The 25,375-nt window shown below is 35.2% G+C and overlaps 1 protein-coding gene across 1 annotated transcript in view; it reads left to right on the plus strand.

The window, feature by feature from the left end:
* MTNR1A (melatonin receptor 1A) overlaps positions 1-11,206 on the plus strand; it is a 50,534-nt gene extending 39,328 nt beyond the window's left edge. The window contains exon 2 of the mRNA XM_053940901.1: positions 10,338-11,206. Coding sequence (XP_053796876.1) covers positions 10,338-11,206 — 869 coding nt within the window. The remainder of the gene's footprint in view (positions 1-10,337) is intronic.
* Positions 11,207-25,375: the final 14,169 nt, after the last annotated feature.

The raw sequence follows: 25,375 nt of genomic DNA on the forward strand, positions 1-25,375 counted from the left end.
TTCATTCTTTCTCCTCTAATACAAAATTTAAACTGTACATTTCATCAGCAACATATTTTAAAGTACACATCTAATATAAGCAAACAAACATTGCTTCCGAGCCAATTATACTGTGCAGGAGCTAAAAAAATTATGATGAATGAATGAGGGCAATAATGAATAAACTACCTTTTTCCTTCATTTCTTATATATTTCTTATATTAATTTTTAAATATTTATTCTTCCTTAATTAATAAATTAATTTCTTATAAATCCACTGTATATCTAAATCCTTTTTTTATATAATACAAGGGGCAAAAATATACCTTACCTCTAAGATTTTGATAAATTTAAATTGCTAGGGCTGTCATTTAATTGCTTGCTGCAACAATCCAGAATATCTGCTCTGAGAAAGTTATCTTCTTTGTTGTTTTGTCATATTTTGAATTTGCCTGAAACTCAGTGTAACCCATTTAAGATCTAATTTATATTTCTTGCTACATTTTTACCCCATTGTGGATGGTGCAGAGCCCTGCTGCAGGTGTGGGTTCCCATCAAATTACAAAATAGTGTGTTAAGTAAAGGTTTCTCCTGGCAGTCTGTGGATGTATACAAACAACAGCAAAAGGACTATAGTATAGGTTCTAGTGTTGAGCTGGAGAGTGTATTTTGGTCCAATAGCTGGAGCAAATTTCACAAGGTTATAAAATCTTTTTACAGAAAAAAGGAACTGCATATCTTGGGGTCTTCACTATCTTTTAATCCAGAGTTCTTTTCCCATATCCTGTTTCCTTGATTTGATTGTCCATCATAAAGAGGAAAAGACAAACAGTAGAGAAGATGGATATAAAGATTCTTCACCTTGCTGCCATGCATATGGAAGTTACGGTTATTTGCCTATTTTTCAGTTTCCAGTGGTGATGCATTTCTGATGGTACAGAACAGCAAGAATTCTTGATACCATCAGTTACTTTCATAAGCAAACCCCACTAATATTGCAATTAAAATAGCACTTATTCTGGTGACTTCCCCATGATACTTGATAACATTTCACTTGCTCCACTCTGGTGTGGGACCATTCAACTTTACTTTTGCTGTAGCACAATAGAGAAAATGAAGAACTGAAAGGAATGGAGGAAGAATTGAAGTCACCCTGAGTCTGTGATAGTGGCACAGTAGAATATACTCTAAAAATCATCCAACTGATAAAGTGGGAATGAGTATGATAATCTGTGTCTTCTTTCCTAAGAAACTTGAGTCAACAAAGAGGAGAGGAAAAGAGGGGAAAATATGGAGAAAAAAAGGCTTCTGTCAGAAACAAAAGATTTTGGGGTGTAGTGTCAGTGAGGAGAGAAAAAACACAGTGAAGGAATAAATATGAAAAGGAGTAAAAGGAAAAATAGAGAAAAAGAGAATGGATAGAGGAAGGGAAAGTAAACACAAGTGTGCAACTCTATATAAGTGGGTTTTTTTTTCTATAATGCTATTTTTTACTTTCTTGGCAGGTGTCTTACCACTGTTGATTTTAAGAGAAAGAACTGGGAAGACTATTTTATTAACTCATTTTAATAGCTTGGCTGTCTGCTGTCTACATTGGCTGAATGACCAGCTATACAGTTATTAGTCATAACAGAAAGAAAATGCATTGTTTTGTCCTCTTGAGAATTTTATATTTCTTTTCCATCCCATGAAAAATTCTGGACAAATTCAACCACAAAATCCTGTTACATAAAAGTGTGACTTTCAAAGAAATTGAGGAAAGTGATTTTGTGTCTGCAATGTTTTATGCAGTATAGAAGCTTTTCCTGTCAGGCTCTCCTGTCAGTTTTATGGTTGCAACTTCACTCTCCTGTTTTCTCCCACTTGTTTTCTCAAAATACATATTAGGATTTGGAAGGGAATAGATTGCATCTTCACATTATCTAGTCTTGACAGATCTGTGAGATTTTGTACAGACACAAAACATAATTATATTTCATAAGCATCCATCTCTGCCCGTTCCTATGTTCGAACTCTATTATTAGTTTTATTTATCTGAGCTCTGATATTACTGTGAACAGTATAATTTTTGTCTTCCCATATATTTCCAGTCTTTAGTGCAATACAGTTGAAGGGGAGAAAAGTACTCTCACATTGACTCTACTGTGATGCAGTTCAGTTGTGTGATCCTCTGACATCAGCAGTATTGTTATTCTAATTGGTTTCATACAGCTTGCTGAACCTCAGTGTTCTGTAACATCTAGGCAATACCTTGTTGGAGAACAGGCTGTCCACAGGATTTTTTTCCTCCCAAATGAATCATAGAAATTAGAGATAGAAAAGATCAAGTCAGAAGTGGTAATATAATTCCCTTCTGTAAAAGCGGATAAGTTATTCAGGCAAATCTATTTATCTCTGAAATATTGTCATCATGATCAAAGAAGCTGATGTTCAAAAGGGATAGATATTCTGACCTTGAAAACCCACCCACCCAGTGAACTGTGGAAAGAACAGGCCAGGCAGATACCAGAGCCAAAACCAGGGTCACAGAACTTGAGAAATTCACCAGTATGCCCTGGTTGAATACCTGGTTGAATACCAGCCTGCCCTGGTTTCTAGCTTTCACTTATAAGAAGGCAGGATTTGTTGATTCACATCAGTGTCATTACAAGACTTCTTGATATTTTATGTTAGGTCTTAGTTCACTCTTGGCTGGGTGAAAAGAGTCACTTTCATCTTTTATTTCTATGTTCTAAAAGTATCAAACCCTATGACCGTGCCAGTTTAATACTATCTTGTTACCGAGATAAATAGATAGCTGTGATAAAATTTTAGAAATTTCTATAAAAGAATAGAAGTCTTGTTCAATTTGATGATGTTTCTAAAGCAAAATATCTTGGACATGGACCCACTATGTAGAATCTCAAAGCAAAATATTTCATGCCACTGCATAATGTAACAGAAAGATGAGAGTGTCCTGAGGTGCACTGTAGGTCTGAGAGCTATCTAAAGTGCTTTTGAAAATGGCATTTTTAAAAAGTTGTTAAAAAAGACCCAGACCCTGACCACTTTTAGATTTTTTTTTAAGTTCAGTTTTACAAGAAATCTTCAGTCAATGTCAATTCCTGTTTAGTCCTGTGTTAGGTGCCTAAGTAGGCAATGGTTGCACAGGCCTTTTCTTTAGGGCTGCTTTCCTCAGATGCTTTATATTTCATGGCAGGTAAATTAATCCAGTAGATAGTGCTGCTCTTCTTGGCATACCCAGAAATACCTCAGTCTTATCAGTACTGAGGTATTCAATATCCCTGCACCTCCTAAACCTGCCTAAATCAGTACATACTAAGTATGCCTTTCATGTGAGAGGTCCAATATAAGAGATAATTTCAAAGCAGTCCTGGCATGTCATACAAAACTGCCAGAGGCAAGGAACATCCCCAAGTCTGTAGCACTCATCCAGCATATGGATTCAATTCCCTTCTGTGCTTGAGAGTAAACTCACATCACTTTCCTCTCATGACTGAACCACCAAAAATAGCAGCAACAGATATTTTTAGACTATGAGAAGGAGAGCAGGAGCTTTCTCACTCACATGTGTACCATGGGACTGCAGACAAAGATGGTAGGTGATAAAACCACAGAAAATTGTATGTTGTTTGGCATATCTGTAAAAACACTTCATCTCATCTGCATACTCTTTGGCTACAGTCAACTTGGACCTGATACACAGCCATTCCTTTGGTCTGAATACTACATAATTTGTCACTGCCATTTTCTGCCAATTACACTTTCATGCGTCTGATTTTCTTGGCCAGAAGATGGCACAGGCTCTTCAAATTTAATTGTTGCTGCAGCTTCGCTGGAAGGTTCTTTGTGAAAATTAATCTAAATACAGTATAGCATTTTCTTTTCTGAATGCATCAGTAATCTTTCATTTATGCTGTGCTGATATGTAAATTTTTCTTCAACTTTCAGCACAGTGAAACAAAACATTACAATATATAATACAATATGTATACAATATTCTGATATCTCTTTAACAAATCTATTCTTCAATATTTCTCTAATATACTCTTAGGTAGTTCTCCAGCTGTCCAGGCCCTGTAAGACTCAGAACCTGTATTTCTATTAACTGGAGTTAAATGTTGAGGTTGTTTAGGTCATTTCAGTATCTGAACTTACCTGACACTAAGTATTTCTACTTTAGTAAGATTGTAAATTAGTTTAAACCTCAAATATTTAATACTCTCCTCAGTGCTAACAAGTTACCTGCCTATCATCATTACTTCTATATGAAGTGGCAATGTCTTTAATTGCCCTGTTGGTTTCATTAGCATCCCAATGAGATGATAGAAGGTCTGAAAGTCCCTTCTATGATGTGACAGAAGTGTACATTGGAATGAGGTTTGATGAAAATGACAAAGTAATGCAAGGTCTTTTCTCAGCTTAAAAGGAGAGTTTTTCTTACAAATGCTTAAAGCTACAAGGTTGACTATGGGTTTTAAATCTTTCACATTTCCCTGCATCACCACCTGCAGCATCAGGGTTAACTTGCTAATGAGAAGAAAACCCCACAGGCCCATCACACTATTCAAATTTAATGTGCACATGGACTTCTTGATTCAGGACAGGTTTATAAATAGTGCCTTTAGTTTAAAAATAGGCTTTTCAGATCTAAGGGAGTTGATATTATGATCTGTAAAGTGAATGAAGCTCCCAGGAGTAACTAGAGCTTATGTAATATTTATTCCTACATTTTTGCTCAGCTGTTTTGTGCCATTTTGATGCTGAGGACTGCTGCAAGGACTGTTGGTTTCTTAGACATTTCAAATCTTTCTTCAGTGAAGCTAGGATTGCACACTTGCTTGTCTAGGTAACCTTACTTGACTTTGGGATTTTTTTCAAAGAAACCATGGCCATTGTCCCCACTTACAACTATTTTAATTTACCAATTTTTGTTGTGCATGATCTCTCTGAAAACCCAAACTGTGCTGCCAAGTACAACAACTCTCCAGTATTAATTATGCTAGAAAGATTATGAACTGATCTTTTTCTTGAAACATTCTGACTGGTTGATCTCACAGGTAGAAGAAACATTGAGTAGAGCTCAGGTCTGTTTCGGGATACATTTACAAGAAAATTTTATTATATGTGTATTAGGTATTCACAAAAACAGCTTTCACTCCTTGATTTTGTAGTTGTTTAAGATGTTTTATAAGTGAAATATTGGTGCTAATGGAATAACATTCAAGGCAAAAATGTTCATGGAATATGAAAAAAAATCTGGCCTTAATATTTGTCATTGGGACACCATTTTGTGCATGGAAATATCCTTAAATAAGCACAGGCCTAACAAAATGCCTGTCTAAGGAAAACGTTCATCTCTGATGCTGTACTGTTATGAGGTAACACATTTAAAGTTTCTGACGCTGCAGGCGTTCACTGGTGAGCGTCTATCATAGTCTTGTTTTCAGCTAGGAGCATAAACTCTCAAATTAACATCCTGAGCAAGGGCTAGATTAATCAGAAAGATTTCATAATGCCAAAAAAATCTGTAAGCTATCCTTGAGGAAAATTTGTAGAAGTATTAGAATTATCAGAAACCAGTGCTTAAAAATGTAAATAATTTTTTTGTGCCATTAGATGTGTAAAAAATGTGTACGTAACAAACTTGTATGATATTTGTATGATATGATACTTGTATGATATTTAAATACTGTTTAATGTCTACAAAACATGATCAAAATTTATAGGAAAGCATCCTGTTAATTAAGACTAGTTATGAAACAATTGTTAATGTATCTGGCAATATCTTACAAGTAGTGAAAAGACAGTAAATAAGAATGACATCAATCTGATCATTAGAAATGAAGTTTGATCTTCTAAAAATTAACAGTGTTGGACCAATAACACTGTCGTCTTTCCTTAAAGATATACTTAGCAAGTAAACATTAGAGGTCTGAGACAGTGGCCACTGAAACAAAATCCATTTATGTTACTTCAATGACAGCTGCCTGTACTGTTTAGTCTTACATAAATGATAAAGCAACTCCAGCTGCATAAAGACAAAAACCCCTCACCTAAAATTGGTCCAACCTGAAGCAGTAATGCAAATATGATGGTATGTGTTTCAAAATGCAACTACATGATGAAAACATGATGGCTTGTGGCAAGCATTTGTTGTAAGAAGCCAAAGTATTGTTTATGCAGGAAAAACTTTGAAAAAGGTAAATAGAATAGTGACTTGGCAACCAATATTAAAAGTTATAGAAATAACTTGTGAAAAAAAGAAGAAAAAGTAGCCATACTGATGTTGCAAGCAATATGAGATATTTTCTAAAATTCACTCCAATTTTCTGAGTACCAAATATCCTAGCTGGAATACCCCTAATGCTTTAAAAGGCTGGGTTTTTTCCCATACATAAGCTGTTTCCCTTTTTTACAGTAGGTTATTTTCCCCAGACTAAATATTTTAGAACAGTAAGAATACTTCACAGTCCTAACACTTGAGGAAAGGGCTTTGTAGACCACACCACCCTCAGTTCTCCTAAAATTGCCAGAACTAGTCATTTTTGACCTGCTGGCAAAGTGTTCAGCCCTCCATTCTAACTCTATGGCAGGCATTCAGCACCACCTGTAACTTTAATCTTTTTCCATTAATATTCTGCACTTATTTCAGTTGCTAGAAATTTCTGGTAACTTTCTAATTATCATTCAGGACATACTTAGCACTAAATCTAGGGAATAACAACCCCCACAGTAACTTGTATATGTTCTGCAAATACAAGTTGCTACTGATACAGCTACATCATGTAGTTCTTATTGAGGCTCTTGTATTCATTTTGATATGTTGGCAATCCCATAAGCATTTTTTCTTATAATCTGTCAGGGTCACAATTTTTGCACTCAGTTAATATTGTATTGTGATCTTGGAAAAGTCAAATTGTCTAGGAAAACCCTTGTTTGTTTTCTGTTGCATTAATGCAGCTTTATATTCAGTAGGTAGATCTGATGCTGCTATGTGTTTGCTGAGCAGAAAGGCTTCTTTTTCAGTAAGAGTTGTGAAAATATTTAGTGGAACATTGCTTTAGACAGCATCGAAAAACATAACTTGCTCAAGCTGGTTACCAGTGGATTATCTTTCTTCCCACATACATCCACCGCACAACATTTGCTTAAATTTATTAAAGCTTGTTTGGCTTATGTCAAAGTCAAGAAATTCAACCTCTGCCTTCTCCGTTCAGCCAGCTGGTGTTAATGCATAATAATATATTCTTTAGGTACACAAATCACATTTTTTCACACTTACGTGATCCTACTCTCTAAAGAGAATGAATACTTTTTTTCAGGGAAGAGTTATTCAAGATTTTGATTTTGTGGCCCTTTTGAAGGGTTCACTATAGAGCTTCAGGCTTCATTTATAACGTTCTATTCAAACCTAACTATGAAGATAAAAATTAACCCTTTCTATATACATTTTTTATGATACTCACCTCAAAATAGCAATTATGCTACAAAACTAAGAGTTTGATTTCACAATATGCTACTATAATATTGGAATTTCCTCAGTTAGCAATATTTTCCAGTAATTGTGGTACCTAAAGCTAAGATCATGTTTTTAAATTGTTTATTATATGACATAAAAAGCTCAACTTCATTTCAGATCCAACTTCAGGGTCTGAAACAATGAGCCCCAAAATATTCAACAATCATACTAATGCCAATTTTTTTTTTTACTTAAATTTTCTCTTAGCAAAACAATTTCCATGCTCATAACAAAAATTTATCTGAAGTCAAGTTTTAAAGTAACCCTTCCTGAAAGGCAAATTAAAAGTTCTGTCTCCATACAGGTATCTGGTTTCCAAGCAGTTTCCACCCCCAATGCTTTACTCATTCAGCTGACATGCTAACCATGAGCTGGCAGCTTGGGGCTTGATTTCCAAACTCATGATTTCCTTTTTCTCCTTTAAGCTAGACTACTAGGATATCCTCCTATACTCCTGCTGGCCTGCAATTTTCACAGGAAACAGCTTGTGTTTCCAAGATTTTCAGTTTGTCATTCTACAGCAGGCAGTTGAAAAAGCCTGGAACAACCATGGTGTATAAGTTTATGGAAGCCTGAAATCTGGCTGATTCAGAGTGCCTACTCTTCCTAAACCCCTTTGTTTCCAAAGCTAAAAATATTCAGAAAGAAATGTATATCATCTGTCATCTTTCAGTACAACACCTTTTAAAGGGAAAAAAAAACCCTTTTAACTTTGTCCTTATCATTTGGCTAAAGTGGGTAAATAATAGCAATGTTAGCAATAATAATGGTGGGCAGCAGCAGCAGTTTTAGTGGATGGCAGAGAAAAAAGTTTAGGATGCACAGTCTCCAGCTAAGCAGAAAGTTACTAAGCAAATATAAATAGAATTCTTTCAAATATTACATTTTAATAAGTGTCTGGGGTTTATATGTTACCACCTCATCAATCCTGCAATATTCTGGACAGGGGGGGAAAAAAACCTGCCAACAGCACCTTTTCATTTACTTTCCACTTCTTGATTCGTCAGATAAACAAGGAGCTCTCAGTTCCATACAGTCTCTTGTTCTTGTATCAGTTGCCACTATGTCAAAGATAAATTCTGAAAGCAGTGCTTTTTTTCCTGTGTCATCTTCTGCTTAAAGAAGCTGTGATGTTTGTGCTGAAATGATCTGGGATTCTGCCAAAGGCTTCAGGATAAGCATATTTGAGTCTGGCAGTGAATCCCCAGTCAAAGACAAAACAGCTACAGACACCATCACAAGAAAGTTATTTTTAAATCCAGATACTAAATCAAGAAAAACTGGTGCAGCAGTCTTTTAATGGAGGCCATTTGTTCAAGGTGCCATTAGTATAAAAATCAAATGTGGTACTTTGTGCATGTATCAAAATTTAAACACAACAGTGTAGGTAGCATCCAGAGAAAGATAATTTCTCTTTTTTCTCTGACAGTATTTGCAGATGGAACATTTCTAACTGGACATTTAAAGCCTGAGATTGGTAAGGGACTATGCATTTGAAGATATTTTAAATAATATGTTAAAAAAGTAGTTTTGAGAATTTTAGCAGCTAAAACACCATATTGGTCCATAGATAGTTTTGCCTTTCCTACTAACCTGCTATTATCTGCTTATATTTTGCATGTTCAGAATAAATGCATTGAATAATTCACCAAGCTCATCTTGGATTAGCACTGAAATTGTACATAATCTGAAACTAATAATATATTTTATTACAGGTTGCAATAGAAGCTCGTATTTCATCTTCCATGAATAATCTCAAAACTACAAAGTAGAATGTCAAATGTCTATGTATATATGCATTTATATACGTACAAACACGCATGTAAAGATAAAATTGAAAGCCTTCTGTACTTATGGGCATGAATATCTAGAGTTTTACATGTAATAGTTATTTTAAAGAAATTAATAAAAGTGACATCAATGTTTCTTGTGAGCCTCTTCTTAGAAATTAGAATGGTTGGGAGGTATTCAGATGGGTTATCATTTAAGCAACTAAAAAAAGAAAATATAATCTCTTCTCAAAAAATGAATTCAAAACACAATGGATTCTGTTGTCTTTGAAGAATATAATCTCCCTCTGTTTAAAAATGAATCAGTAGAATGTTCCATTGCCTAATTTTCCAGTTTGGAGGCAGAGAAAAATGGGACATCAGTACTGTCTGGGAACTGTCTAGGCCACTGCCCAGCATCTCTATTTTTACTGAAGAGCATGTCTTTAGGAAAGACAACTGAGTCTGTTTTCAAAAAAGACTCTTAGAAGTTAAGATTATTTAAATACTTGCCAGCAGATTCAAAGAGAATAATGTAAAAGTCATATGCAAGTCATGGAAGCTTGAAATATAAATGGGAGAAAAGATATTTTAATTTCAGGACTGGACAAGTTAAGGGCTAGCTAATGTAATGAAAAAAGGTTAAATAAAGAAGGTAAATTTGAGTTTGGAAATTTATTAGAAATAGTATTTTTGCTGATATTTCAAGCAAGACTATTTAAAACCAAAGCAAGCCTTAAAGCTATGAATATTTTGATTTGATATGAATTCTGTGTGATTGAAAGAATCCAAATAAATGGCATGATAAAAATAATAGGTCATGGTAGATAAAATAGTAGATAAAGACAGTTTAAAAAGGTAGCTTAACTTAAAGATGCAGTTCTTGAAAGAAAACTAAAAATGAGTCTCTTATTTCTGATATATGACATTGAATTTTGAGCTAGGAAGTAGAAACTAATTACATTTAAAATGTTCCACTGAGGCTGCTCATTACTACAACGAGAGCAGAAATGACAGAAAAGAGCAAAAGAAAAACTAATACTTGCCTTTTTATATTTATTTTACAGGAAATGTGTTTGTTGTAAGCCTGGCAGTTGCAGACTTGATAGTAGCTATCTACCCTTATCCACTGGTCCTCACATCTGTGTTTCACAACGGATGGAAACTGGGATACCTACACTGCCAGATTAGTGGCTTCTTGATGGGCCTAAGTGTCATTGGATCAATCTTCAATATTACAGGCATCGCTATCAATCGGTACTGCTATATCTGCCACAGCCTCAAATATGACAAGCTGTACAGCGACAGGAATTCATTGTGCTATATTGTTCTCATATGGGTCCTAACATTTGTTGCTATCGTGCCCAACCTGTTTGTGGGATCGCTACAGTATGACCCCAGGATTTACTCCTGTACATTTGCACAGTCTGTGAGCTCAGCATACACTATAGCAGTTGTGTTTTTCCACTTCCTGCTTCCCATAGCCGTAGTTACTTTCTGTTACTTGCGAATATGGATCCTCGTTATCCAGGTAAGGCGAAGGGTTAAACCGGATAACAACCCTAGGCTGAAACCACATGACTTCAGAAACTTTGTAACCATGTTTGTGGTATTTGTACTGTTTGCAGTCTGCTGGGCTCCTTTGAACTTTATAGGCATTGCAGTGGCTGTCAACCCAAAAACTGTAATCCCTAGGATTCCAGAGTGGTTGTTTGTGTCTAGTTATTACATGGCATATTTCAATAGCTGCCTTAATGCTATAGTATATGGACTCCTGAACCAGAACTTCAGAAGAGAATACAAAAGAATTATTGTCAATTTTTGTACAGCAAAAGTTTTTTTCCAGGATAGTTCTAATGATGCAGGAGACAGAATGAGAAGCAAACCTTCTCCACTGATTACAAACAACAATCAAGTGAAGGTGGACTCTGTCTGAAAATGGGAATCTTACTATTATCACTCAACAGCATTCAACAAAAGTGTCCATTTTATTAGACCACCTGTTAAATATTATTGTGAAATATACCTTCTACACTGAAAGCACTTTGATCAAATTCCTCACATTGTGTTTGGAAGCTTGTTACAGAGCCTTGACATACAGATCCTATTATACAATGGTATATCCCTTGTATAATGACATAATGATATCCTTGAGGTAATAAAAAGTTATGAATGGCTTCTTTTTTTTTTTTTTTTCTTAGATGGAGATAAGCACCTAGAAAGAGGTGTATCCATATTGCCTGGTTCAATAAAACAAATCATAAAACTATTCCTTCCACTTTCCAAATGCTTTTTCTGTCCATGTTACAGTCCTGATTCTAAAATCTCTGAAAACTTCTTTTCAAAAAGTGAAATCAGACCTTTATGAAATATATTATGAGATGTGGAGTGAAAAATCAAGGTAACTGAAAATTCATTAGGATTTTTGATAAGTACCTCTATCTATATTTCTTTGCTGCTAACATGGACACAAATATAATTTTTTTGGATATTAAACCTCACCAGCCCTCCTAGGAATGACATTCTCAATTGACTTCTCAATTTTAAAATAGCTTTTAGGAGGAGAAACATGCCTGAATTACTATCTTCAAAGCTCCAAGGGCAGGAGGATAAACAGCAAGGAAGGAAAAGAGCCATGATTCATCACCTCAAGCCATTTCAGCATGAAAAAGAGGTGTAGGAGGGTTGGGAAGAGAAATTTAAATTAACATTATTTCTGAAGAGACGGTAACTCATGAAATCAGGAAGTGCCCCAGAGGAGTTTCTGAGGAAACACCTAGAAACGTAAGTGAGGAAGAACTGTTATATCTCACTTGTGTACAAGACAGAAGTTCTAAATCTCTGTGAGAAGAAGATTAATGCATTTAATAGGAGTGATAGTTGAGTCTGGCAGTTTTGTTTGGTTAGTGGAATCTTAAGCCCATGAAACACTGGGTAATAAGACTTGTAAACAGGATGAGTGTTTAACATCTTTCTGAAACTGATCTCCTGAGAATAACTTGAGGCTAGCAGTTATTTTTTAATCTACCACAGATAAAATTTTCAAATTAAAAATTAGGTGTTTACCTCAATTATGAACATAGTGTAATAACCTAGAACAAGTAGACACCTTTAAATAACAGAAAAGAGAGCATACTACTTCTAACAGTGGTACAAAGAGGGACATGATTCTCAGGACTTTCCACAGACAGCAGGGACCTCTTCAGTAAGGGGAAGTACAGTGTGAAGTGAGGAAGAATAGCAAGACAGGCTGTCTCCTGCAACAATGAATCTCTCTTTATAATGAAGTCCTGTGGCAGAGAAAAGCAATTCACAACAATAGGATTCACCTTCAAATTGACCTTAAAAAGAAAGAGCACTTAGTTCTGGAAAGAAGCTCCAACTATCATACCTTTTAATGCTCAATTGTTTATACCTACAGTGATGTTCAAGTACACTTGAGCTTTTCCAAGCCAATTCCAACAATGTCAGTGGGAGAAAGAGCTTCTGAATAGCCATCAGACTTTTGATAATCTATGTTAAAATGTGAATTTTACTTAAACATTTATTTTAAAATATTATTTACTTTACTGAAGATTTTCTTGAGCTTATATGTCTCAGAAAACAACTGCCATTCTGTCATAGAGCTCCTTAAACTGCATATAAACTGCATATTACGGCATTCCATCTTTCTTCGATCATAGATTAGTATACCCTTGGTTTACTAATGGAAATCAATTCATATTTACTTGAAAGCCCACTGACACTTCATCACCTGATCAGTTTCTTACCTTAAAAACAGGTGCCTCATGTCAAGTTATCAATGGAACTAAATGAACAACATTGTAAAACCTTGGATATGAACTAGCAAGTCAATGCATTGTTGAGGTGCTTGACTCATCTTTGTTTACATTTTCCAGTCAGAACCACTGTGTAAATAACCAGCTCTCTTCTATTGTGGTATCATCATATGATATGATACAACATGATTTACAGCATAAAGTATATCACAGCTTTCTTCACTGTGAATTCATCCTTGGAGGATGCTTAGCTCTGTAATTTTATTGCTTTGTGTGTAGTGATTTTAGAATAGCAAGGGAGGCATGACCACCTTACAAGTAAATGAGTTTTTCATGCAAGAAAAAATATTATTTAAATTCTTACAAAAATTGCCTTATTTAAAGCATATTTTCAATGAAAATAATGTCTTATTATATATCTATGAAAGTAGCATAAAGACAGTTAAAGTAGCTTAATCATTAGTAAATTTAGAATTCTAAAAGACCTTTCACTTTCCATTTCCTACAGAAAATGTACATCTGTATCATGTCTACATGTTTATGAGCTGGTTCAAGATACTGTATCCAATATGTGGGTTATCTGAGGAATTAAAGTCCCCTGTAATTCGCAAGTGCTAAAATATATTTTTGATGACAATGAAAATGGTTTGCTATATACAACAGAACATATTATACCAAAGGTATATATTTTATTGAATAGGCCTGTAATAAAAATGGAGAGCATTTTTCAGATCTGTATTTTGAAATATTTGTATTAAATCTAAATCACAGAAATGTGCATGTTGGTGATGTTATGAGCTGCTAAATATAGCAATAATTTTAAGAAATTTATCTCTTGTTCTTCTTTGGGGGGAGAGTTGATAATTTTGTTTAAATTACTATGGATGAAAACTTTGGATAATATCTGCTGCCCTCTTGAAATTACTTTTGCATTTACTGCCATTCTAAAGTATGTTTTAGGTAAGGATTGCAAAACTACTTATTGTAAAAGTGGAAGAATAATGAATGATGCTTAACTCTGCAGCAATGGTTACTTTTAGTTCCAGTCTATTTCTTCCAAAGAGTCAAAGTGATTCATGCAAGACAATCATCAGCCTTGCCAGCTGCTCACTGACAATGAGCATGACAATGTAAGTCAGCCCCTCACAAGATCTGACTCTTTATGGTCAACATAAATATGACTGGTGAAAATAATAATAATTTCTGTCCATTCTAAGGAGACACAGTTTGAAACATCTGAGATTACTTGCTTCTGTGAAAGTGGATGAGCCATGGTATGCTTTTTTATAGTCCAAGTCATTAAGTTTTCTCCAGTATGAAAGGTTAGCATAGCACAACTGCATTATTAAGAGTTCTGTCTGGGTGATTTATCTAATGTACTTATCCTATAGCAGTCATCAATCCTGGATAGATTTATTCCTAAAATGCGAGTCTTACTCTGCGGCATCTGAAAATGCTCATCCCTTTCCTACTTCCCCTGCATTTCTGATCTGAGCCCCAGTGAAGCCAAAGGACCTCTGTGAAGGAGTAGTGAAACACCCCTGTCCCCCTCCCTGTATGCAGCACACTTACAGCCTTATTGAATGCTACCTAATCCTGCAAGAATTCCTTTCCTATATCACAATCTTGATTATGTTGACAATCTGAATATGATCTTATCAACACACCTTGAACTCTTACAGATAGATAGTTTTATTGGTGGTCATCTACATTTGCAAACTTCATGTTTACAATGAAGCTTGGCATTATTAAATATTTACCAGCAAAGAGAATCTTAATGAATATATTAATATAAAACAGGGTATGTATTTAAACTGTAACTGTATGCAACAATGTAGTTTCATTTGGAGTAGCTTTGCACATTTTCTCTTTGCACATTTTCTTCTACCATTAGGCTAGTGCAAGTGCTTAGATATGAAACAAGCATATGTTATTTCAATAGACACAATATGTAGCAATGATTTTACTTCTTTTTCTTCTAATTTGTTTTAGAAGGAAGGTATATGAATTATCCATAATTAAGAGACTATCATGAACAATCTGTATCAGTGTATAGTGCATCCCTATAAAATTGTCACATCTTTTTCTTCTTTTTGACCACTTTTGAAATGTTATCTTGTTAGATATGATTAATTATGATATACTGAAGGGAACTGTAATTTCCCTTATATGGCATTGAAAAAAAAATCATTAAAAAATCCTTAAAATGTAATACAAAAGTACATAAATATATGTGGAGATCCAATTTGAAATATAATTTCAAAAACTCCTTTTATTTGAACAATTTGTTCATAAACTGTAGTAATGTTATTCTTTAATTATTTTCTAATAAATGCACTTTCTAAGTATCATTAAAGTGGTTTATGAGTAATTAAGAACTACAAATGTCTGTCATCTTGTCACTGAGGCTTTGGAAATCACACATGCTAAAGCCAACTTTCTTAGCTGAAAAAAATTCAAGTAGTGGCCTGGCTTATAGCCCATGTACTGTTTCTCAAATTTTTGCTTGTAATAAGAATTCCATTATGTGGTTTTATGAATTTACTTATTAAAAATATTATTCCTACCTCAAATACGTGTCTGAGAGATTGCAATGTGTATATGGTGGAAAAGACTCACAGTATAAGTCAATAGCCTTTACAGTTTTTAATAGAAACAAAAATAAATCCAGCAAAAAAAGTACATATATTAATAATGGTTATAGAAAATATTTTCCCAATTGAATGAAATAATCATCACTCACACTATCCCAGCTACCAAACACTGACCCAAGTATACACATTTTGAGAACCCTGTTATTCATAAAAGTATATACATTATTCCAAAAGATTATTCCAGAAGTTATACCCAAGTAGCCTTTGAGACACAGCACCTGTTTCATCTCACATAAACCAGTACAGTTTCACTGATTCCTGTCAGCTGAGAATTTTGGTATATTAAAGTTCATAAATATAAAAAATAGCTCTTTTACACTATTACACAAGCAATATATACTTTTTTTCTGTGAAATTGCCCAACTGTCAGATGTCCAGGTTGTAGGAGAATGTGAATCTGCCTGTTAATGATCTGCAAAATTAACCTCATCCAGCAGACCACTGTGATTTGTCATTTTTATAAAATAAATATTAAAAAAGTCAGAAGTCTTGGCTTCAGTCTTAATTGTATAAATAGCAACTATTTAGCAGAAAATTACAACAAATTTAAGAGATTTAGAGACATGAAGTCTACTTGCCATTATTCTTTCTGGTTGTATTGCATGTGTGCACACGGATTTCATTTAATCACACCAAGAATTTTACTTTGCACGTTTCTTTCCAGATTCTAAAATATGTACAAATATTCAGCTAGTTTATAAAAGTCAGAGAAATACAATGATATTATCAGGGGTATGTCTCAAACCAAAATATTTTTCCATACAACTTAGGCTGCAAATTTTTCTGCCACAGAGCACTGACTACATGACCCCAAAGAAACAATTGCACTGATTCACAGAAAGAAGATTCTGTTTACTTTTTAATCATACAATATCAGATGCTTAAAAAATAACATGGAAAAACCTCATTAAGTCCTTTGTGATAGTTTTTAAAGTTGCATAAAAATATTGTGTAGGTCTATGGACTACATATACATGTTTTACAAACCCCAAGTCATGTAAAAATATATGTCCTCCAAATATCATATTCAAGTTTCAAGATGTTTACATGCAGAATAAAGAAACACAGCTGCTACAGGCACATTAAACCAACTATAGATCACTTAGATCCCCAAAATTCTGTTTCAGACTGGCTGAATAGCTAATATGCCAATTATTTGCTCACTCTGTTCTAGTCTTTCCTGATAGTTTTTTTCATGCAATATCTCTCTTACCAGAAACTTCACCTAGCTTGAAGGCAGAAATATTAATTGTTTCATTAGTATTTATATTTATACCAGTCATCTCTCCCAACCAATTTTGATGTTGATGCAATTTTTTCAGAACAACTGTTAGAAATGCATATCCTTCCAAAAATAATCCCTTCTCATCTCAATCCCAGGTAACATGTTTTTCTTCCTTGGCTCTGACCATACTATCAGCTTGGCTGTCCCTTTCCCACCTGTTCATACCAGTGAACATATGCTATTGTTCTCTTGACTCCGAAATGTCCCTGTCCTATTGTGATCTATTATGACCACTTGAGTTTTCTAACAGTAGTTTGATAACAATTAAATACCATTTTACAGACAAATGACATACAATAGTTTTAGTACTAGTCACTCTGAAAAATCTCTGATTTAATACAAGCATACAATTTTACAGCATGAACCCCCAAGGGGTTCTATTCTTTAAATATAAACTTTGATTTATAATCTTTATATTAATTATTTTTCTTTTAAGTATTCATTAGTCCCATTTATCCCTTATCTTTTTCTGCACATGTCAAGAACCCAGCTTCTGAGCTGAGGGAGGAATTAAATAGCTGCTAGAATAAGGGTTGCACTTGAAGTCTCCTATGGGCTATGTCAGGAATGGAAATCAAATTCAGACTAGGCAACACTAAATATTGAAGCATTTGACAATAACTGTCTGTTCCCAAAGATTTTAAAGAAAGAAAATAGACCTTGTTTCAAGAGGAGCTCAGCAATAAAGAATAGTTAGCAAGAAATCATCCCTGATGTCACCATCAAAAGACTGTTAGGGGAAAAAGGGAGCCTGTCTTACAAATAAATAAAGACTTTACTTTTAGTCTAACTAATGTTTTATTGGCCTATTTAAAAAGTGCAAGTTATTCCTAGTTCAGTTACAATTAAATTAAAACTTGAAGTACAAACCATTTAAGTACTGTAGAAAATATTTATTTATTACAAGATTCAAGTCATTTACATGACTACATGTGAAGTTTAGTTTTATACATAGAATCTAACATTTAGCCCTTCTTCCTCTTTTAACACTCACCCTTTCTCAGTACTTCTGAATTATTGTAATGCTCCTATTTGTTGAGATGATGAAGCCATAAAGAAACTGTAAAGCTGTAAAATTATAAAGCCACCAAAACCTCCAAGCCTGAAGGAAAGGACCAACATGGGTGCAGTTTCTGTTTGTGTAAATTTGTTTATAACATTCTTCTCTTTTGATTCTTAGCAGCATATCTGACAGGAGTATTGGAAATGTCGCTCCCTCATCCTATGGGAAACAGCATGTGAAATACAACAGCCCATAGTGGAAAATCTTATGTTCATTGGGTTTTTTTTTTTCTCATGGAAGGTCCATGAAACATGGCCACAGAGAATAGGTGTTTTGTCATCCCAAACAGACTTGAAGGTCTGTTAGACAGATGTCTGCAGTTAGCTGGGCCAGGCAGTCAGACTGGTCCTAAACAGGACTCTCCTACTTCCTTCTGAAATTGTTTCTGGATTACACCTTCTAGGTAGAACTTGTGTTTGATTCACATACTCCTAGAATGCTGATGTCCAGGAAAGCAGTAGTCAAAAGACATAATCAATCTTATGTAACATTTCTATTGAAATTTGATCTAAAATATGATGAAGCTTCCAGTATAGCTTTCAAAAAATAATTTTTCATGCTCTTCTTATTTAGGATATTGCTGGAAGGTAAAAACCAATACCCTAATTAAAAAAAAAAAAAAAAAAAAAAACAACAACAACAAAACAAACTCGTTTTTCATAGATAAGTATGTCTATTCAGGAAGACAAGCCAAGAGACTTTTGAATGTTCTCCTGAATAACTGCAGTGCAGGGTCACATCAGAAGTTGAATATTAGGTAGTGTCAACTCACCATCTAATTGTCATTACAGGCAGGATGATGCCAGTGTGGGCAGATGGAATGAAAAACATTCCATGCATTGCAAAAATACACAAATAAGGAAATTAGGAGTACTGTCTGTAGCCACATGAAAGAATTCTTAAAAATGGGGTTCAGTTTCAGCCTCATCAGTTACTTTATTTTTCAGTTTCATTCTTCAGCACCACAACTTTTGGGCAGTGCTCCATGATGCTGAGAAAAGCTGTTTATCATCTGTCTATGACATTCTTGGTTTCAGTTCTTCTTCTATTTTGAAAAAAAAAAAGCATTCAAGGAGAACTCTGATAATACATTCCAAATATGTTTGGATACAGCTGCACATACATAATTGTAGGCAGCTATGAAAATTAAGTTTGCATTCAGTAGGGAATGAAACAGTCATAGGGAATGACTAAAGCATTTGAAAATCATATGTATTACATTTGTTTTGTCAACACCAAATGTCAACAACGTCAGCTACACTGAACCATTGGATTTGCATTTCCCTTGTTATCCTACTTTTTATTTAATTTCATTTAACTATCATGTTTTCTAGGTGGTGGAGATGCCAACAGAAAATTTGGGAGTTCACTCTACACATCTGTGTGTGTGCGTATCTAAATCACCCTGCAGTGGGTCTTCCTTCTCCCTCAGCCTGATTTTCTGTATGTTTGTCTCTGCCAGCTCTAGATCACCACAGTGGCTACTCTGCAGGCAGGGCAAACTTCCCACTCCAGGGCATATCTCCTGATGTGATACTTAGCTGTGCTGGGCTTGGTGCTGGTAGCAGCACCACGCACAAGTAGTGCAAGAGGGTAATATCTCAGAAAGGTTTTGCTGGTATTTATGAAGATATAGTGGGAATGGACCACAGTGGTAAAAGCCATTACTGCTTCATTTTACTGCCCACTAGTCCTTAATTTTTCCTCCCTAGGCAACAGAGAGCACAGTTGCTAATACCAGGGATCAAGGTATTAATGGATTTTCTGTGTGTGTGGGAATGAATGGTTCATTGAGTTGTGATGGTAGAGTCTGTGAAGTTTTTTCTTAATTTCAAAGCTTGCAGCAACGGAAAGTGAATTGAATTGGCAATATCCTTTTTTAAACATTCAGACATTGTAATATAGAATTTTCTGAGTTTGCTGCTTCTGCAAAAGCAAGTATTTTAACTCTGGTGATAAAATGAAATAGAATATAAGTAATTTATATTAAAAACAACACCACTCCTTTTTAAAATTTTTTTTCTCTCACATTTATGTCAGCATGTCTTGCAGGTAAAGACAGTGTAAATTGGCTGGTGTTTGAACAGGACATCTGAATTTTTGGAGTATTACCAGTGAATTTTATGCAGTCATGATAGTGAATACTACTTCAATTTTATTATGGAAAATTGGAGGACATTGTGATCTCATTTAGTTGAAATGTATCATCAGGACACCACTGTTTGTCTTTTTGTAAAGGACACACTCTGAAAAAAGGTAAGTTTTGTTCAAATTTAAGACTGAGTTCTTTCTGCTTAAATGCCCCTTCTCTGTTTTAGAGCTAGCCCAGTATATTTTTTATTTCATAACCTAAAATTTGTCTAACGTTGATATGCATTGTTACTCCATGGCAACAGGAATTATACTCTCAGTGTGGTTATACTTCTGTAATAAATGACAGAGGCAGCACAAACCGTTCCTTTAACCAGTCACCAAACACATATATGCTTTACTTGCAAATAATATAGGATAAATTCTCCCCACTCAAGTCCACACCATGAATTTGATTTTCTTTCTGGACTAAGAGTGAGACTTATTCAGAATTAAAATAAATACACTGGAGTTGTTTCGCTGGATCACTTGGAAAGTTGTCATTGCCAGCCTTAATCCTTCACAAACCATGAATCAAGCACACAAAAACCTGAGAATGGCATTAAATAAAAATGTGATTTCAAATAACAATAATAAAGTCCTTTAATTTGCCTTCCACATCATGTCTTAAAAATGCAACCATATTCATATTTTTGATCCTTCTTTAAAATAAAGACTTTTCCAGATAAGAGAGATATTCTCCTGTAACTCTAAATGAAAAGCACCAAATATCATAATCATGAGGAAATTAGAAAGTGAATAGTAAGATTTGAAAACCAGCAAAAGCAGTCTCCATGTAATGCTCCCATGCTCAACAGCACAAGGAGCTTCAATAAGCTTCAGAGTTCCTCTATCACTTGAATGCATAAATAGCTTGTGAATAGTTGGGAGGATAAATCATCCAACTATTATTTAACACCTCCACTCTGTCAGTCTTTTCCCCTATTATTTGCAAGTAATCCTAGGTAGGAGCAGACAGTGTGAAGAAAGCACAGTAAATGAACTGCATGCATAATATCTTTACTGAGATTTTTATTGCTATTCAGTACTGAGGAAAATTTGTATATTAAAATAAATTAATACTACTAATTAATACTACTACTGAAATGGTGACCTAATAATCAGGTCACATATTCCAAAAACAGTTTTTCATAAAAAGTAAACACAGGACCTAATTCTTCCAAGTATTCAGGGCTTTTTTTTTTCTCATTAGATAATTTTCTAATCCTTTTTTTTCCCACCCTAAAAATAGACACAATTGTGCAACAAAATTCACTCATTTTGATTGTTGATCCTATAGATCCTATAAGGCTTTCAGGGCATCATGAGTGCATGCCAGCTGGAAGACCTGAAGGAAAGGCTTCAGTTTAGCTGGCTTATACATCACTTCCAACACTGCATATCTGGATAAGCAATTACTGATGAATACATGCACTCCTTTGGTGCATATCTGTACAACCTTTTGTACAAATCTAGAGCAGCAGCTAGGGACAGCTGGCTAAATTCCTTTTTAGGAAGGATTTATTGCAAGTCAAACCCAGAGGTCTGACTGTAGAAGTATGAGGGTACTTCAGGACTCCACATGGCAACAGTCTTTAGTGGCAACCAGCAGAGAAGATGTATGTGCCAGGAGAATAAGCTAATCTTGTGGATTTGGTTTAATAACATCATTCAGGATTTTACAGTAGCATACAACTCTTGACAATTCTATCTGTACTTACATAACTGTTTCAGAATTAGGAATTATTTTGAAAAGTTTCAGTATTTTGATTGCCTTTAAATTGTCTCCAAATTATTGGATTGAAAATTAAAATTGAATTAACCTAATAATGCAAAGTCATTTCAAATATGCATAAAAATCATTGGCTAAACTTTTGCAATCCTAAAAAAACTCCACATTTAAAAAAATAGCTTTAAAAATACAGGAATTTAAGCAAGAATTTAAAACAAAATAAGCCAAAGTCAGGATGCCTTAATGAATAAAAAATTAACATTTTGGCAAAGCTTAATTTTGCTATGGGGGCAGTGTAACCTGCTTAAGATATAAAATTTTGGATTAATTCTTGAGAACTAAAATGCAGCTATCTGTATTCATGAGCCAGCATTATTTTTTCCTAGCCTTAAGCAAACTCTCAGATAATTTTCTTAGCCCTTTTATTTTTCCTTTATGGGAACTACTCCACACTACTTTTATCCACTCAAATTCCCATGGATAATTGTGTCCTGTGCCTCTTGCGGACAAGAAGCCTCCAAGCTCTTGCGTAGGACCTTTCCAGAAATAACAGGGGAGTAAGCCATGTGCTGAGTCAGTCATTCTGGCAAATGGCCCACAAGTGCAGCCTCTCCAGTATGGAACTCCACATTAAATAATTATGTGACTCATGTGCAGTCATTCTTTTACCTGACAAATGTGTATCTACTCACACAATGCAGTAAGCATTAAACTTAGATTCTTGCACTGTAAATCTACTTAATCAAAGCTGGAAACATCCAAGGTACAAGCATCAATCTGAAATTATTCATTTAACTGTAGGTATCCAAAAGACGTTAATAGGCCACAAAAAATATTTCATAAAAGATGTCATATAAGCTATCCAACATTCACTCAAAACTTTACAAAATAAATGAAAATTTAAAACTTTAACATTGTTAGCCGAAAATGATAATTTTTCAAATCTTAGTTTTCCTTGCACATAATTCACCATCTATCTTCCTGTCACACTGTAATAGGTCACAAGATCAGCTATAATTTTTTATTTATTTTCTGAGTCCTTAGAATAATATGCAGGACTCTGAGTTAATTTATGTGAAAACTGAGGTATAGTTTTGTCAAGTTCTTGAGTAGTGAAAAATTTTGGCTTACTGGAATACCACTGTGATTACATGAAAGCACGTGATTTTTTTAAAAGCTTCTTGGATTTTATAGAGCCTGCATAAGTTGAATATTCCTAATCCAGAAAACTCTGGAGAAATTTTACATTTTACATCTCTGAGAGAAATTTTACATACTGGACTTGAGAAAATTTCTGTAAATTTACATTTGAAACTCAATTCTAATAAACTTGTTATGTAACTTGCATTCTGTTCCCTATTTTAATTCAAGTGATTTTTGTAATTTTAATGTATTAGGCCAGTGTGTAGTTATGAAACTTGTAGCCCATATTTCCAGCATAGTATGATGTACAGACTAGAACACAGAGGGCAATGTGTATGAAATTTGGATTGGTATTTAATTCCATTTTTAATGTAACATAAGAAATATTGTCATATAAGATTATTTGAGTTATAGTAAAAACATTTTGTGATAAATTACTTAGTTAATTTTAAATACAAAGTTCAAAATTTTCTGGTTTTAATTCCCTAAGAAAACTAGCTGAATTCAAATAATAAATATAGGAACGACTTTTTTTTTTTTTCTTAAAGATATATGGAACAAAAATAAAATTCCTTAAAAAGTTTAAATAGTGCAGTTTGTGTTTTCTACAAATTACTTTAAAAATGTAATGTCCTCCTCAGAATTAATAACTTAACTCTCTCTGTTTCAGTCCAGGGATGAGTTATTTTGATTTCAGAATGCATTTTTATCTAATGGATAGCAATTATATTGTATAATAGTTTTTAATTCCAGGGAGCTAATTTCAAAAGAGCACTGGAAAGATCCCAGATATCTAAATTGCTAGAGCTCTTTTCAGAAGCCACAGAAAATGTTGCCACCATCAGTCTGCCTGTAACTGCATATATTTGCTTTCAGATTTGCAATCCTTATGACAATAGTAAGGTTTGATGAGCTTGCCCCTCTCAAGGAACAAAACGTGGATAAGATCTCACAGAAATTTATTTATAGCTATACTTTCAGTCATAAGGTGAAACGCACCTAGAAACTGCAGGAAGCAATGTACTAAAACACAGTAGGAATGAATGCTCTGCAATTGTTTTATCTTGAAACATCCCTTGCTTTAATATCAAAGCAATGCTGAGGTAGCAGAAGAGGCCCAATTCAGTCACAGTGTAGGTGATTAATGGCGCTTTCTACCCCAGCAGAATATAAATTTTTGCCATTATCTAAGTAAGTTTTCACACCACTATGTGTCACCACCTCTACAGACAACAGTTGGTGCCTTGGCTGTGTGGCTCCAGCTCTCTCCACAGCCCAAGCCAAAAGCACATGGTCACAACGAGGTGAAGCGTCCCGCCTGCCAGGATCTCCTGCCACTGTGGCAATTAGAAGAACAGCAAAATGTCTTCCCTCAGATGACTTGGGGCCAGGGCTTCCTTGGCATCCAGCTGCCAGGTAGTTGTCCTTAAACAGCACCTCCCCACCCCTTTCCCAGGTGCCTGGTTCCCCTGTCCAGCCAAACACCTGGGCTTCAGCTCGCAATGCCATGATTCTGCACCAGGCCTTTGCCTTTTCCCTTCATCAAGACGGCTGCAGAAGGCTCATGTGTGGTGCCTGGTACATCCACTACCTGCATGCAGTGGGACACTATCAGGAAGTTAAATCACTGGCCAGGGTTCTGCAGAGTGCTGCAGCAGGTGCATATTACCCAAAAGGCAAAGTACAGTGCACATCCACAAGCACTTGCTGAAGAGAAGCAGCAAGTGAGGAACGCGGCCCAGGGAGAAGTGGGTTTCAGACTGATCAAAGCCATAGGCCAGGCATAGCTTAATTATAGATATTTTCTGTGAGGTGCAGGGTGTGTGTGCGTGCTTGAGAGAATGAGGACCACAGAAAAATGGGCAAGTTCTGTCTGTTACAGGAAGGTAATTTTCAATTAAAGTTCAGCATATTCTTTCAGGCAAAACATGGCAGGCCGAGCGGAGCACCTGCTGCTGCAGCCCAGAGGCAGTCTGATGAGCCAGCTGTGACCGACGTCACCTTGGCTAAAGCAGGATCTGAGGCTCGATTAGGAACAGAAATGTCACTGCTGGGAACCAGGCACAGATCTCTCAGCACTGGGAAGTGGTACCACAGAGAGTGTCCCCGGTGCGAGTCTGATAACGTCAGCACCGAGGTGAGGGTGTCAGTATTTTGTGCGGTTAGTAGAGCTTCCTTGCCAGATCACAGGCTTGGCTTTCAGACCAACAGCTGAAATTTAGCCAGACAGTGATGGCATGCAAAGGTGACTGGATATGGACTGGAGGAAAGTATTGGCAAGGTCCTAGACCTGTGTGAGACAGTTTGGATGGCAAGGGA

This window comes from Vidua chalybeata, chromosome 4 (genome assembly GCF_026979565.1).
Source record: "Vidua chalybeata isolate OUT-0048 chromosome 4, bVidCha1 merged haplotype, whole genome shotgun sequence".
NCBI classification, from domain to species: Eukaryota; Metazoa; Chordata; class Aves; order Passeriformes; family Viduidae; genus Vidua; species Vidua chalybeata.